At 40.2% G+C, this 17900-nt stretch overlaps 1 protein-coding gene across 1 annotated transcript in view; it reads right to left on the bottom strand.

Moving 5' to 3' along the window:
* The window catches only part of CDK15 (cyclin dependent kinase 15), a 111202-nt gene that overhangs the window by 41003 nt on the left and 52299 nt on the right, over positions 1-17900 (bottom strand). The window contains exon 9 of the mRNA XM_075529298.1: positions 1650-1743. Within this exon, the coding sequence (XP_075385413.1) occupies positions 1650-1743 (94 nt within the window). The remainder of the gene's footprint in view (positions 1-1649; positions 1744-17900) is intronic.

The raw sequence follows: 17900 nt of genomic DNA on the forward strand, positions 1-17900 counted from the left end.
TTTGTCAAACACAAATTCGGGGGCTATGAGTAATAAGTTTCATTTTCAAATCTTGAGATGTCGTGGTATAAAAGACAACACAGAACCTGAGTGTGGTGGCTTTCTCACTTTGTCCTCAAACCTTGGAACTACAGAGGGGACAACAAAACTCTGGACTCTACCTGCCTGGACAGGACCAGAGGGAAAATGAATGTAATTAAATTGACCTCCTGGTATCCTTAATGTATATAAACCAAACCCAAACAAACCCACTGCCACTGAATACATTCTGACCCACAGCTATCCTATTGGACACAGCACACAGCACCTTGGTGTTTCCAAGACAGTAAATCTTTACAGGATCAGATAGCCTCACCTTTCTTCCAGGGAGAGGCTGGTGGGTTTGAACTGCCAAACCCACTATATCACCAGGACTCTGAATAAAATATGTAGCTTTAAGGGAAAAATTAAAATTAAAAACAGGAACTCTCCTCTGGAAGTACAGATTCAAAGTCAACAATGAGTTATGTAAACTGATAAGCTTCAGAAGTAACTGATTGGGAGTAAAGTGAAATGAACAGAAAAGACTAGCGATCACAAATGGTAGGAAAGACACTACTCTTTAAACTTTGTCCAAAGAAGCCACCACTTCATGGAGCCTGAGAATTAAATATCATTTAAGACCCTGAGGCTGTTAATGTGATTTACTCCACTTTGCTTCTCAAGTTGGAGCTGGGTTTGAAGCATGTGTTCCCTGACTCCGGGCCAGTGTTACCTCTAATATGTTTATTTGTTTAAAATTTGTAATGAGCTGTCGTAAATGTCAAAACAAAATCCCTTTGATTTACAGCAGTGTGATAAGATAGTGGTAGAAATGAACATGGCTTCCTGGGCAGGACCCGTTGGACTGATTTGTTAAGACATGTTTGTTTTTGTGGCCTCGCTCATTCTTTGGTACTGTGTGTCCAGATTCAAGTCCAAATCTGTCCATAGACTGAAGTACCTAAAATATCCTTAAAATGGCCAGTGTTAGGAAGGTCAGTTCTGGAAACTTGAACTTTCCCCTCAGATCCTGGGAAACATCTAGCCTCTTCTTTCTATTGCAGGATTTCTAAGTGCTGTGGTCAAATGCAAAGAACCATAAATGATTCCTTTTTTAAGGCATCCTCATTTAAAAATGGTTATGCCATATAGAAATAATCTATGAACAACTTTTCAAATACTCTAATGATTAATTACCAATATATGGATAATTAAATAGGAATATACTAATAATTATATGCTAATCCTAATAACTTATACTTGAGAAAGTAGGACAGCTTCCCACTGAGTAGATTTGCACTCTCGGCTGCCCAATGTGCGTCAGGGGAGAACGCTATCCCAAAGTGGCAAATGGGAGAACTTGCCCTGGGAGAGCCAGATGATAATGATAAGAACCTAGGGAGTGGGACCCTTGGGTTGAGGTGGGTTTATAGGCTGCCATGTGCCCATGGAGGGTTCCCCGACCACGTATCCCCAAGCATGTACATTTGTGTCAAACACCAGGCACACCAGGTGTATGGCTCAATGTCACAAACCAGAGGGACTGTGTCATTCACCTCCAAGGGAACTTGGTTCAAAGTGTGAAGGCAAATATTTCTTTTCACATTTAGGAGGCATTCTTTTCTTACCTCCCAGATCTTCTCCAGCTGCTCAAGGATGTTGGAAACCCCAGGAAACAAAGGCCGGCCCTGGAACATTTCGATAAAGATGCAGCCAGCTCCCCTAGCAGAGGAATCAAGAGTCAGCCCAATGCCTTCAAGGACACCATACGCATGACATAAAACTATCAGTAGCTCTCCTCCCAAGAATATTGTGGGGACAGTTACATGGGATCACATGCTATTAAAAGTCTTCTGAAAAAAATAAAAGTCCCTCAGTCAAACAGAATGAAGAGCAGCCTGCAGAGTTTTTGCTAATGAGGTGCACCACCAGCAGTTAAAACAAAGGCTGAAGACAGATCGCAAACATGTCCGTTCATCCAAGCGGATGAGTTATTATCTATTTTATGAGAATGGCAGAAAATGGGAAAAACCCACTCGTTGACTCTAACAACTTTATCTACCAAGTCTAAGAGATCATAAGTTCATGTACCACTAAAATAAAGCAAAAGACAAAATAAAATAAACTTCTGCAAATTAAAGTAGACATGGCAACTAAAATGCTTGTGTTACACGTATTTAAGTGGTTGTTATAAATTTAATTAGCATAGATATTTTATCAAGTGGCATACAACTTTCTAAGCAAAAAAGTAAAAGGAAATATTAAGTGAAATAAATTGGTTTAGGTATTCTTAAAACCTTTTTACATTCAGCATTCAACTCAAACTCTCTGAGGTCTGTTTACCCTTGGTATCGTGCATGCAGGAAGAGATTTATGGTACAGCATTCCTTCAAAGAAGCTGTGGGAAAATGGTGCTGGCCTCCTAAAGTGAATTTGTGATTACCTAGTGTTAGCCTATTTTTGACTCCTGCATAAAGAATGTTGCTAAGTGTTAAAAAATGAATAAAAATTAAAAGCCTGCCTTGGCTGTAGGATTTTCATCCAATTCACTGACAGCCCAATCAGCAAGTTTTGGTGCACCGACGCTGGATTTTTCACGCATGTGCAGTAGCAACTACCACAACCGAAGTCTGGATGACAGCTATTGTAAGATGCAATGACAATGTGCATCTTAGACCTTCCCAAAACAATTATTGAAGACAATGGGTGCATAAGAATATGTGGTGAAGAAAGCCGATGGGGCCCAACTATCAAAAGATATAGTGTCTAGGGTCTTAAAGGCTTGTAAGCAAACCAAGTAGTCATCTTGCTCAGAAACATCAAAGCCCACATGGAAGAAGCACACCAGCCTGTGTGACCACAAGGTTTAGAAGGAACCAGGTATAAGGCATCAAAAACAAGAAATCATATCAGTGGGTGCCTACCTTCCCAATATGACTGAAGACAAATGTGTACATAAGTAAATGTGTTGAAGAAAGCTGATGGAGCTTGGCTATCAAAAAATATAGTGTCTGGGGTCTTAAAGGCTTGAAGATAATAAACAAGCGACCATCTAGCTCAGAAGCAACAAAGCCCACAAGGAAGAAGCACACCAGCCTGTGTGATCACAAGGTGTCAAAGGGATCAGGTATCAGGCATCAAAGAACAAAAAAAACCATAGCATTGTAAATGAAGGGGAGTGCAGAGTGGACACCTAAAGCCCATCTGTAGGCAACTGGACAACCCATTACTGAAGGACCCTGGGTAGGAAATGAGCCAGTCAGGGTGCAGGATAGCAACGATGAAGCATACAACTTTCCTCTACTTCTTAAATGCTTCCCTGTCCCCCACTATTATGATCCCAATTCTACCTTACAAATCTGGCTAGAGCAGAGGATGTACATTGGTACAGATAGGAACTGGAAACACAGGGAATCTAGGACAGATGACCCCTTCAGGACCAATAATGAGAGTGGCGATACCTGGAGTGTGGAGGGGAGGTTGGGTAGAAAGGGGGAACCGATTACAAGGATCTACATACAACCTCCTCCCTGGGGGGTGGACAACAGAAAAGTGGGTGAAGGGAGATATCGGACAAAATAATAATAATTTATAAACTATCAAGGGTCCAAGTTGGGAGGGAGGAGGAAAATGAGGAGCTGATATTAAGGGCTCAAGTAGAAAGCAAGTGTTTTGAGAATGATGATGGCAACAAATGTACAAATGTGCTTGACACAATGGATATATGTATGGATGTGATAAGAATTGTATGAGCCCCAATAAAATGATTTTTTTAAATGTGCATCTTAAAACAGTTTAAGTGGGATAAAAGAAATTTTCTTTCGTATGTGGTCAAACCCCAGAGGATACTTTCTAAGAGATAGTAAGGAGCAAGATTAATTGTATTTCTAACAAAAATTTTTATTAGTCTGTAGTGCTAAAATGGTTCAGGTTATCTATTAATTACAGAGATGATCTCCTTAATTCAATACTTTGCATTAAAAAAACTTTTCAAGTTCTTTTAACCACAATATAACTAAGTTTCCCTTAAATTGTTTCTCCTTTTTAAATGGTCATATCTATATGTGGCCCGACATTGCTCAATATTCTCCATTTCAATATTCTCCATTGCTTAGTTTTTAAACATTTAAGTATATCTTGTCTTTTGATATTTTATGTTTTAAAAGCCTTTAACATTTTAAACTTGAGTGATTTTAAAGAAAGGTCTTTGTAGAATGTCTTTCCAAAGGTTTTATTTATGATTATCCACCCTTTCAGGTTGAAAAAAAAGAAAAATATAATGCTTATTTCAGCTAGCTTTGGGAATTTACTTTTGCAAATGCATTTCTTCATTTGGAAATTAGAAGCCAAAGCCCATGTGTGTAAACTACACCACCAAGGCCCTTTGTACTACTAAAGAATAATAAAATATTTCACTCCTGGGCTTGCATAAGTCTTGGAGAACTGAAGGAAAAACCCCAAAGTTTCTCCATTTTTTTTTTTGGTGGCATAATAAAGACGGTATTGAAGTGAGATATTTTACTATGAATCGTCATATTGTTGAGTAATTATTAACAAGTTAAATTAAAAGATGACCTCCAGTATTATGTGTATGCATTCATCACATATGATGAATTTTTTTGAATGCTTCCTCCCCCCACCCCCACCCCCACCCCACCCCCACACACAATCATATATGATGAATTTTTAATCTTTTCCATTTGACTACAGACATATGGTACTTAATTTACTTTCCTGACAACAAATTTAAAAATAATTTTATACTGTGTGTGGTTTGGGGACATAATATATATTAAAAGAAAGATTGAAATTTGTATGTTGTCATGTAAAAATAGACAAAACTATTTTAATATTCCAACATTTGGTTTGCACTTAAAATAAGTAGCAGACTTATTCTTAGACTTTTCTGAGAAGACATCAGACTTAGTCTTGCCAGCCTTTGTTTCCTTCCTCAAAGCATAGGCTATTCCCGGCTTTGAGAAAGCCAACTCTCCGACCGGCTTTTGAAGTGCCCGAGACATTTTGATGTGTGATTCAAGAAATCATCAGAAAAACACAACTGACGAATCTAGTGAAGAATATGTTGAGGTGAGTTTTTAGTGTTATTTTCGTTTTTAAACTTTTCATTCACTTGAATTTAAATATCCATGTTCTTTTTGTTTCCTGCCTTTCCAACGAAGCCCTGCTGGTGTCCTGTGTTAAGTATTGGGTGCTTATGGGAAGTCTCCTGACATCTAGTCCAGGAGAGAAAGTTGAGGCTCCCTGCTCATTCAGAGACTTAAAGCCTCTGAAACCCCAAGGGACAGTTGGACAGAGTTGTCCTATAGCGTTGCTATGAGTTGGAATCAACTCAATGGCAGTGGGTTGTGTCCTTAAAACAACTATAAAAAGTATAATTTAGATAAGATATGGAGGAAAATAAAAATCATGGAAAACAGTCTAGTGGTTAAAAACCAACCATCTTGGTTGCTAGAAGTCGTCAACTCAAAGATAAACCAAGTTAGCGAAAACCACAAAATTATTTCCATTTACCACTCCCCATGATTTATCAATAGACATTTGAAAGGTCTCAACCCATTCCATTTTGAGTGTTTGTAGGTGTGTAAAACATACATGTAATTTTTATTGATAGATTATAAAATAGAAATGAAATATAATGGCTTTTGAAGACTTGAATCCACTCATCCCCAAATACCTTCCAGAAATTCCAAGAGCTCACAAACCATCAGCCTAATAAGGTAATCCATAGACTGTGAACCTGTAGTACACACTCTATCTGCTCTCTTGCCCCTCCACCCACCCCCATGCTTTAAAAAAACATCTAGAAAAAGCTTTTTGTCTATTCCTGGTGACTTCTCATGCTGGACCCTTTGTCATACCATTTCTTAGCCTTTTAACTCCCACACCCCTAGGGCTGTGTACAAAGTTATGTAAAACACGTCAGAGAAAAGGAGAAAATCCAGGCCATTGTGCAAACACAACAAATTTAAAGATGTTTGTGTTATGGAGATAAATGCTATTCTTTTGAGTTTTTCTTTTTAAGCTTCACTTAGGGATAGGGTGAAATCTAAGCGACTAAGGTTTTATATAATGTATGGTATGTGTGCATGGCTGCACATGCACACGTGTGTAAACATTCATGATTAGTACTCTCAACGGGTAAAACACTTGCAGGTATTCAATTACATTGCAGTACACAGTGTTCATCGGAAAGTACACTGTTCACCTTAAAGTTAGAAAGATGGAAGGTGCTTTATGGGTGTAAACATTGCTCTATTAAAACTGTACAATTCATCTTCCTGTTTTTAACATTTGTTTTTCTAAACTGCTTTCATTTTTTTTTATTTGCTTCTTAAGTTTACTACAAGTCGTGGGACCATCATCTATCTTGGCCACCCAGTCTCGCCTTAAGAAAATGTTTTAAATATTCTGAACATTCAATCTCAGATGAGAAACCAGCTCCTATTTCCTTTTGTTCCTCTGTTTGGTTCTTAAATCTTCATTCCTGTGGCTCTTCTTACCCTACATATCTTTAGGCTTCTCTGAAGATTTCTGCTCTGTGGAGATACCTTTGGGGCAGCCCATGTAGATGAAGGGGAACTTCACACGCTGGGGAAAAAGAGATGTGGGGGCGGGGGAGGGGCGGGCATCAAACAGTGAGTCCTTCCAGAATGGAGAGATGCGCTGGGTCACTTCAGTGCTCCAACAGTGGTACTTCAGTCAAGTCTCAGGAAGCAGCTTACATGGTTTCTGTTTGGGGTTTTTTTTTTCCCCCTCTGGCTCTCTTTGGAACTCTTTCTCTATTCTGAGCATTAACAAATTCTTTCATAAGAGAGAAAAAGATTCTTCACATTCCTTGTGCAACCCCTGGGGAAATAAACCATCTCAGGAGTCTTAGCTATTTTTTCCAGAGGTGCAAAGACTATATAAAAAATGCTGCAAGGAGAAATAAATCTGTCTTTCATTTTTCTCCATGGAAATGAATTCAGAATGACACAATGTACAATATATGGCAGTGAGGCAGTGTTTGAAATTGCTTTTCCAAGGGCTACTCTTTATATTTGGAAGTTGGCAGTCAGAAATCCAGTGAAGGATTTCTCAAGCTGGAGCAATGTGCAGAGGTGTCCAAGCCAACCGTTCTGGATAGAGAGCCTGAGGAACCCAAATGCATGTTTTTTGGTAAAACCCAGGGTAATCACGCTAAAACATGGAGTTGTTCTCACTAAGGCCCCTTAGGGAACCTAAGATCTGAAAAGAAAGCGGCAATAGAGAAGACAGGAGGACAGGTGATTAGAGAATGTTAGTTACAACTATTGGGATTAACCAGTTCATCCTACTTGTGTTTGTCATGATCTGTTCATTGGCTTGGTTCCTCTGCTCCACCTTCACCCACCCCCATCTATTGACGCTACCTGCTACGAGTGCTCACTGGCGATGCGAGGCACTTGCATTCCCAGGTGTCATGGATTTCTCTAAGACAAAGACTAATGCTGACCCCTGCCATCTGCCTCCTGCCAAAGATTTCCATTTGGGCCCTATGGGGTTGCACTGCCGAGCAAAGCAGGAGTGTTCCCCCCTTTCCTCCTCTGTTGTTTGGAAACCTCTTTGACTAACTTCCCTTGTTATCACCCTCAGCACACAACAAAACGCAAAACCGAACAGCTAGCCATCCCTTTGAGAGTGACCACAGAAGGCCCCTGCCCAACGAGTGTTGTTGCATTTCTACATTCCTTTTAAAAAGGTACCAGGCCAACGACAAGAATGGGATGAATAAAGAGGGATGAGCCGCCGTCATCTTAACTTACCATTTGAATCTTTATTTTGTAAATGCCATGGCTGTTCTTGGTTAAATTCATGAAACATTCATTTGTAGAATAAATAGTTTCTGTATTTAGCAGTAATAGCTCTCATATATAAGGGTAAGTCAAAAACTATTTTTACTAGATTTCCAGTTCTCTCTCTCTCTCTTTCTCTCTCTCTCTCTCTCTCTCTCTCTCTCTCTCTCTCTCTCACACACACACACACACACACACACACACACACACACACACACACACACGGGTTTATTCCAAGCAGAACATCAGAACATGTTTAAGCATGTGTCTGTGATGCATGGATGGCGACACACAGATTCAGTAACACGTGTGTCTTTGTCTCCTTAGGGTGCCTTTTAGGAAAGAGGCCATTCAAAAGAGTGGCTTCAGGGGGCTTCTACTGGGCCATTTACGTTCAAGGCAGAAAGGTCAGCTCAGAAAGTTATGGTGACTGTTTTTTGGTTTGTATTTATTTTTGTAATCTAAGAGTAATCTTGATAGATTTTCTCAGAGCATACAGGACAATCACAGGGACTTCCTATGCAGAAAATGGGCAACTGCATTGGTGAGGAAAAGACCAAGAAAAACCTGTGTGATCATGAGGTATCGATGGGATCTGGTATCAGGTATCAAAAGATCCAAAACAATGTGAAGGAGGGGTATTGGAGTGGAGACCCAAAGCCCATCTGTAGACAATTGGACATCCCCTCATGGAAGGGTTACAAGGAAGGGACAATTTAACCGGGATTCAGTATAGCACCAACAAAACACACATCATTCCTCTAGTTCCTGAATGCTTCCCCACCCACCGCCACTACCATGACCCAGTTCTACCTTTCTAATCCAGCTAGACCGGAGTACACACACATTGGTACAGATAAAACCCTGAGGAACATCAGTGGGATTAGCAATATCATGAGAGTAGGGGAATGATGGTGGAGAGCAGGGAAGGGGAGAAAGGGGGAACCCATCATAAGTATGGCTATATAGCCCACCCCCCTGGGGGATAGATAACAGAAATGTGGGTCAAGGGAGACAACAGACAGTGTAAGACATGAAATAACAACAATAATATGTAATTGATCAAGGATTCACAAGAGTGGGAGGGAGGAGGAACAGGAGAAGCTGATACTAGGGGCTCAACTAGAAAGAAAATGTTTGGAAATGTTGATGGCAGCATATGTACAAGTGTGCTTAGGACAAGTGAATGATGGATTGTCATAAGATTTGTAAGAGCTCCCCAATAAAGTGATTTTTAAAAGAAGAGAGAAAAGTACGCCAAGGAATTTCTGATCACCTGATCATTCTTGGAGAGCAGCAAGGGCCGTCCTGGGAGAAATTTGTAAGGAAGTCTTACCTCGCCCACCCTACAGCCCTGGGCTTGCCCCTCAGACCTCTTTTTTTTTTAATACTTTTATTGGGGGCTCTTATAGCGCTTACCACAAGCCATACATTCATTCATGTGCCAAGCACATTTGTGCATATGTTGCCATCATCATTTTCAAAGTATTTTCTACTTGAGCCCTTTTTTAAAAACTTTTTTCCCTAATGCATCTTATATGTTTTTATTATTTATTTATTAATTTAGGACTCTTACAACTCTTGTCACAATCCATACATCACTCGCATCAGGCGAATTTGTACATATGTTGCCTTCATAGTTTTCTAGACATTTGCTTTCTATTGAGCTCTTGGTATCAGTTCCTTGTTTTTTTTCTCCCTATCCTCCCCATCTCCACTCTCATAACCCCCTTGACGGATTGTACATTGTTATTATTTTCTCTCTCACACTGACCGCTGTCTCCCTTCCCCCATGGTTTCCGTTGTTCTTTCCCCTGGAGAGGGGTGTGCGTGTGTTGCTCATTGCGATCAGTTCCCCCTTTCTCCCTTCCTCTCCCCTACCCTTCTACTATCACTATTCCCACTCCTGTTCTCGGAATCTGTGTGTCATGAGCTCCATCTCTACTTGAGCCCTTTATATCAGCTCCTCTTATTGCCCCCTCCCTCCACTCCCCTCCCTCCCACATGATTATAAATCATTTTCATATCTTACATCGTCCACTGTCTCTCTTCACCCACTTTTCTGTTGTTCATCCCCCTGGGAGGGGGTTATATTTTGATCCTTGTGATTGATTCCCCCTTACTCTCCCCCCCCCACCTCCCCCTTACCCTCCTGGAATCTCTATTCTCATTATTGATCCTGAAGGGTTATTGATCCATTGTCCTGGATTCCATGTGTTTAAGGCTCTTATCTGTAGCAGTGTACATGTTCTGGTCTAGTCAGATTTTTAAGGTAGACTTGAGGTCATGATAGTGGGGGGAGAAAGCATTAAAGAACTAGAGGAAAGTTGTATGTTTCATCGGTTCTATACTGTACCCTGACTGGCTTGTCTCTTCCTTGTGACCCTTCTGTAACTGGATAACCAATTGTCTACAGATGGGCTGTGGGCCTCCACTGTATGCCCACCCCCAACCCCACCCGATTCAACTTGGTATGATTTTGTTCTGGATCTTAGATGCCCAAAACCTGATCCCATTGACACTTCATGATCATACAGACTGGTGTGCTTCCATGTGGGCTTTGTTGTTTCTCAGCTAGATGGCCACTTGTTTATCTTTAAACCTTTAAGATCCCAGACACTATATCTTTTGATAACTGGGCACCATCAGCCTTCTTCACCACATTTGCTTATGCACCCATTTTGTCTTCAGCAATCGTGTCGGGAAGGTGAGCATCACAGGATGCCAGATTATTAGAACAAAGTGTTCTACATTGAGGGGGTGCTTGAGTGGAGGCCCAAGGTTCATCTGCTACCTTGATACTTAACATATAAATATATGTACATAGATCTATTTCCCTATGTTATATATAAATATTTTTACATATGTACATGCCTGTATAAATGTCCTTTGCCTCCTAGTCCTTTCTCCTGTTTCCTTTTACTTTACTCTTGTCCCACCATCATGTTCAACCTTCATTCGGGTTTAGTAATTCCTCGCTGTGACATTGCCCTTGATTAAACCCCACTAGGCATCCTCTACCCTTCTCTCCATCAATCTTAGTTCACTTATTGTTTCCTTGTCCCTGGGTTGGTTGACATCCCCCCCCCACTTCTTTTGTCCCACTTCCTCTTCTCCCATGTCTCCCTAGAATTCTTGGTCCATTGTTTTCTTCTCCAAATTGTTTATCCCCACTATCTTATCTAGACAGACACACAGAGACATTAATAAGGGTAAAAACAAGGCAAAGCCAAACAAAACAAAACAACAAAGGAAGACAAAACAAACAAAAAACAACAAAAAGAAAGTCAATGACAAAAAAGGAAAATCCTATAAATAGTTCCAGGTCTGTTTTGACCTTCAGGAGTGTTTTCCAGTCGAGTCTGATGGGGTGCCACACTCTATCCCCAATGTCTATTTTTGCTATTCCCCAGGGACTGCATCGCTTTGCTCCCCTTGCTGCTCTGTGGCATTCCCTTAGTGTCCCGCCCCAGTGTGGTGGGGTCAGATCAGGCACAATTCATGTACTGTGTCTGCAGGGTTGTCCCCCGTAGCGCTATGGTTCAGTGAGGGACATCGTGTCTCGTGGTGGGGCCAGCCCTCTTGTCCTCTCTGTACATTGTACAGACTTCTGCTTGTTCTCCAAATTCAGAGAGCATTGAAAAGGAGTACAATTTGGGTCCTTCAAGGATTCCCACACAGCCATTTGGATGTGGCGAAATTCCAAGAAGAGCACAGGACTCTTCGGGGAAGACTTAGAGATGGAAACACCATCTCCAGAAGTGTTAGACTGAAAAGAAGAACGTGCGAGGAAGCAATAGCTTCACACTTTAATATTTTTGTTTTTAAAAGGTTTCTGTGATTTTATAGCAATACTTTTTGACATATCTTTGTGAATACATGGACTTGCTATGAGCCAAAATCAACTCAACATCACCTAATAACAAAACAACAGTGAAAAGGCCAGGGATAACACAAGCTGAAGAAATCCCTGAGAATATAGTATGGAGAGCTAAGGAGATAGTAAACATTAAATATAAAAGATAGAAAGAAATACAAGTAATAGAGAGACAAAGCCTACTTTAATTGGATTCCCAGAAAGAAAGAATAGGGAAAATAGGGGGGAAAAGCATTCAAAAGAAAATTATTGGGAAGGATACAATGAATTCATAATTAGAAGAAGCAGGACAAGGTTTTTTTAAGCCAACAAGACATGTCATAGTGAAAACTGCACAGTAACAAGGCAAAGAGCAAAGTGCGAGATCGCCTATACAAAAAACAATTAGTCTAAGAGCAAACTTCTTTTTTTTAAATAATTTTATTTGGGGCTCGTACAACTCTTATTACAATCCATCCATCCATCCATTGGGTCAAGCACATTTGTGCATCTGTTGCCATCATCATTCTCAAAACATTGAGCAAACTTCTTAACAGCAGCAATGGAAGGCAGAGAGCAGAGGAATTCTAAGAACTGTCAAATCTACACATACATCCCCAGCAAAGCTACTTTTCAATCGTGAGAGTTTATTTCAGAAAAGGCAAACAGAATGTGTCACCCACAGACCTACAGTAAAGAAAACTCTGGAAGATTTACTTCAGAAGAAAGGAAAATTATTCCAGCGATTAGGTCTAACAGGCATGAGGGAACAATGGTTTAAAATTTATTTGCTCTTTATTAAAATAGCTTCAAAATATATAAAGCTAATAGGAAGAATTATGACAACTCAATAAGAAAGTGGAAGATTCCAATACACTTTTCACTGACAAGTGAAACGGACCAAAATGATATAAAGGAGATTTGTGTAACATTTTGAATACATGTAAATCCTATACATAGTAACTAGGGAATATATATTCTCCTCAAACACACATGAAATAATAGAATCTCTTATACCCTTCACCTAATTACTAATCTGTCAACTTGGTATACTATCGTGGCTTACATGTTGCTGTGATGTTGGAAGCGACACCACTGGTATTTCAAATACAAGCAGGGTCATCCACAGTGAATGTATTTCAGAAAAGCTTCCAGACTAAGAGACTGGGAAAAAGAATTGGATGTCCACTTCTGAGGGATTAGATGCTGAAAACATTGTTAGATATAATGCCAGAAGATGAGTTCTCCGTCTGGAAAGCACTCAAAATATAACTACTATCTCAAAGTAGAGTCGACCTTAATGACATGATGGAGTAAAGCTTCTGAGGCGTTCATTTGCAGATAGAGCACAACTCAAAATGAGAAGCCAATTATGCACATCCACTAATAACGAGAGCATCCTCAACACTCAAACTCACTGTCCTCCAGTTGTTGTCAACTCATAGTGACCCTGTAGGACAGGGAAGAACTGCCTCTGTGAGTTTCTGAGATTGTAAGTCTTTATGGGAGTGGAAAGCCCCATCTTTCTCCTGTGGGGCGGCTGGTGGTTTTGAACCGCTGACCTTGCAGATCTCTGTCCAACACATAACCACTACAGCACCAGGGCTCCTACATGGAATAAACGAAGTAAATCTAGAAAAACTAGAAGTCATCAAAACTGAAATGAAATGCACAAAGACATTATATCACAGATACTAGTGAGCTAAAACGGACTGATATTGACCATTTTGAGTCAGACAATCATGGTTTACTGTGCTAGGAATGGCAAATCCATAGGAATGGTATTGTATTTATTGTCAAAAAGAACATCTATCTCTAAGTACAGTGCTGTCTGTGACAATATAATATCTATAAACCTACAAGGGAGTGCAGTTAATGCAATTATTATTCAAATGTATACACTGACCACTAAAACTAGCGAGGAACAAACTGAAGAATTCGACCAACTTCTTCAGTCTGAAATGGATCAAATACACAATCAAGCTGCACTGATATCTACTGGCAATTAGGGTATGGAAGTTGGGAACAAAGAAGAAGGACCAGTAGTAGGAAAATATGGCTTTGTTGCTGATACAAAAAGCTGGAGGCTACATGATGGAATTTTCCAAGACCAGTAACTTCTTCGTTGCAAATACCCTTTTTCAACAGCATAATTGACAAGTATACATATGGACTTCATCAGAGATACCCAGGAATCAAATTGACTATATCTGAGGAGTCTATGGAGAAGCTCCGTGTCAAGAGTCAAAACAAGGCCAAGAGATGACTGTGGAACAGACTATCAATTGTTGATATACAAGCTGCAATTGAGGCTAAAGAAAATTAAAACAAGTTCATGAAAGCAAAAATACAGCCTTGAATACATCTGATCTGAATTTTGAGAACTTCTCAAAAATATATTTGATGCATTGAACACAAATGAACAAAGATGTGACAAGTTGTGAGATGGCCTCAAGAACATCATATACAAAGAAACTACAAAATCATTCAAACGGCAAGAGACAAACAAAGGACCCAAGTGGATGCCAGAACAGACTTGATCTGCTTCCAAAAGCAGTCTGAGAAGACACGGTGAAGTATGGTAATGAAGTGTGCAAAGATCACTAGCAAAAAAAAAAAAATGAAAGGGAGGAACACACGGCGTTTCTCAAAAGGAGACACTTGAAGAAAAAGTCAAGCCTCAATTTGAAATATTCAGGGATTCCATGGACAAACAATTGAATGACACAGAAAACAACTAAAGAAGATGGAAGGAATACACAGTCAATGTATCGAAAAGAATTGGTCAACACCAATAACAATGAGTACAAGGAAGAAGAAAGTTCTCTAAAATTGATGGTGGTGATAACTGTACAACCCTTCTTGATATGATCAAACTATTAAATTATATCCATTGTGGAAGAACTGCCAATAAAAGTGTCTTTTTTAAAAAGAATCGGTAAGTAAGTAAATAAATAAATAAGGATTTGTCAATAGTCAACAATTTCAGGAGATAGAACATAAAAATAAACAATGATATTGAAGGAAGAAATCCAAGCTGCACTGAACATTAGCCAAAAATAAGCTAATCAAAATGTTTCAACAAAGCCCACAATAAAATTTTTTTTTAATGTTTCAACAAACTGTTGCAGCACTGAAAACACCTACTAGTCTTTGTCAGGAAATTTGGCAGAGAGCAACCTGGCCAGCTGACTGGAATAAATCCATATCTGTGCCTATTCCAAAGAAAGGTAACCCAACAGAAAGTATAAATGATCAAATACTGTCATTCATATTGTTATTTTTAAAGCTCTCACTGCCCACGAATAGCGACCCTATAGGACAGGGCTGAACGGCCCCTGCGAGTTTCCAAGACTGTAGTTCTTTATGGGAGTAGAAAGCGCCATCTTTCTCCCCGCAGAGCTGCTGGTGGTTTCAAACTGCTGATCTTGTGGGCCACAGCTCAACACGCAACCGCTATGCCACCAGGGTTCCTTTATTAATATCATATGCAAGTAAAGTTTTCCTAGAGATAATTCAAGAATGGATGCAGCATTACATTGACAGGAACCTGCCAGAAATTCAAGGTGGATTCAGAAGCTGCAGAAGGAGGGACCTCATTGCTGACATCAGATAGATCTTGATTGAACACAGATAATACCAGAATGGTGTTTCCTTGTGGCTCATTGCAAAGCCATTTGACAGTGTGGATTATAGCAAACTATGGATTACACTGAGAAGAATGAAAATTCTACAACATTTCATTGTGCTCAGGTAGAACCTGTTCATAGAACAAAAGGAAGTTTTGGGGAAAAAAACAACAAAGAAATACTGTATGGTTTAAAATCAGGAAAAATGAGTGTCCTTTCATCATACTTCTTCAATTTGTATCTTAAGCAAATGATCCAAGAGCCTGAACTGATGAAGAAGAAGGTGGCATCAGGACTGGAGAAAGATGTATTAATAATCTATGATATGCATATGACACAAATCTTATTTGCTGAAAGCTGAGACGACTTGGAGCATTTGCTGATGGAAACAAAGATTGCAGCCTTCTGTATGGATTTGCAATCCAATGCGAAGAAAGCAAAAATCCTCACAGACATCATGATCAATGGAGACAAGAATGAAGTTGTCAAGGATTTCATTTTGCTAGACCCGCAGTCAAGACTCATGGAAGCAGGCATCTAGAAGTCGAACGATGCACTGCATTTGGGCAAATCTGCTGCACAAGGTCTCTTTAAAGTGTTGAAGAGCAAGGGTTAACTTTGAGAACTAAGGTGTACCTGACTCAAGCCATGCTATTTTTAATTGCCTCATATGCATGTGAAAGTTGAACAAGGAATAAGGAAGAGCAGGCTGGAGGATAACGGAAGCATTTGAATCATAGCACTGATGAAGAGTGTGGTGAAGAAACCAGATCAGAGAGAATTGTGTCTGGGGCCTTGAAGGGTGGCTGCCAAGCCAGCAGCCATTCAAGTGAGGCATCAACTAAGTCCACGTGGAAGAAGCAGAGCCTGTGTGACACACAGATTGGTAGTAGTATAATCCAAATCTAAAGGCGGGAATAGTACCGGAGCGTAAGTTCTGAACACCTGTTTGCAGAAGGCGATGGATGCCAGTGGAAGCCCAAAGTCAGTTTGCTGGGTCCCCGCACAGATGAAGCCCCAGGGAACCCCCATTGAGGGATTATAATTACGGGATGTGAACAGCCTTTTACCGAAAAGAGAGCATCGTAGAGTCAATTATGGCCGACATAGGCCAAATGTAATGTCTTATCTGATCTCCCTGTTGACTCATTTTAAAGCTGTTTTGTTTTAAAGGGAAGGGGAAGGACACGTAGATTAATATCCTCTGACCATGAACCAGGCAAATGAATAACCTTGCTATTATGCAGAATGGATTGGAAAGTGGATGTTGCAGATGCAGTTAGGGAAAAACGTAGCACCCTATCATTCGATCTCCCTTATGATCCCTTTAAATTTGTTCTCGTTTTAAATAGTTTCTGCTTTCCTTTTTGAAGGTTTTTATCTGTTTTACTTTGGTCTGTTTAATTTTATTTATTTATTTTGTTTTGTTTTACTTTGCTATTGTTACTGTTGTCAATTGTTAGGTAGCTTGTTTTTAGTGTTTCCCTGTATGTGAAATCCAGGATGGGTAAATCTATAGAGACAGTACCTGCATCAATGGTTCCTAGGGGGGTGGCAGTGGGAAATGGGGAGCTAAGAAGGATGAGCACCAGGAGAAAGAAACTGTTCTAAAACTGATTGTTGTAATGACTGTGCAACTCTTCTTGATGTGCTTGACCCACTGAATTGCATGATAAAGTTAACTTTATGGCAGTAAAGCTGGAGGAGGAGGAGGAGGAGGAGGAGGAGGAGGAGGAGGAGGAGGAGAAGAAGAAGAAGAAGAAGAAGAAGAAGAAGAAGAAGAAGAAGAAGAAGAAGAAGAAGAAGAAGAAGAAGAAGAAGAAGGTACTGTGAACTGCCAGAACACGAACAAATCTGTTTTGAAAAGCAAATCCAGAATGCTTCCTAGAAACAAGGGTGGCAAGACTACGTCTCATGCGCCTTGGACATGTTCTCAGGAGAGGCCAGTCTCGGGGAGGACCCATTGGTAAAGAAAAGGATCAGCAAAGCCAAGGGGAAGGAAGACCACGCTGCGATGGACAGATGCCGTGGCTTTACCAGCGCGCTCAACATAACAACGCCCCAGAGGATGAGGAGGACCGGACGCTTCGTTCTGTTGTACACAGGGTGACACGAGTCAGACCAACGCAGCGGCACCTCGTCACAACAGAAGCAGTGTTCTGCCTTCTTGGCTTTAGCCTTCCAGCTCTTTGTCTACAGAGCTACCTGTTCTGTCATGACTATCGTTGCAGATGTCACAACTCTTTACCTCCAACTACTGCCAAGCGAATTTTCTAAGAACAAAAATAGTTACTTACATAAACCATGATATAATTATTAAAAACAGAACCTTGAGTGCAGGTCAGACACTTTGCAGAATGTCCTTCACACTGGGTTTTTCGGCTTCCCCAGGATTAGAGTCAGGTTATTCTTGTTTCCCAGGAGTGCCAATAATTGTGTGACTAATCAGGAAAATGCAAATCAGAACCATAGGAGATATGCTAATACTCCCTCCATCAGGACAATAACAAGTAAAAAATCCAACAACACCAAACTGAGGAATTATCAAAATATGATGGT

The sequence above is a fragment of the Tenrec ecaudatus genome, chromosome 13 (assembly GCF_050624435.1).
Source record: "Tenrec ecaudatus isolate mTenEca1 chromosome 13, mTenEca1.hap1, whole genome shotgun sequence".
Lineage (NCBI taxonomy): Eukaryota > Metazoa > Chordata > Mammalia > Afrosoricida > Tenrecidae > Tenrec > Tenrec ecaudatus.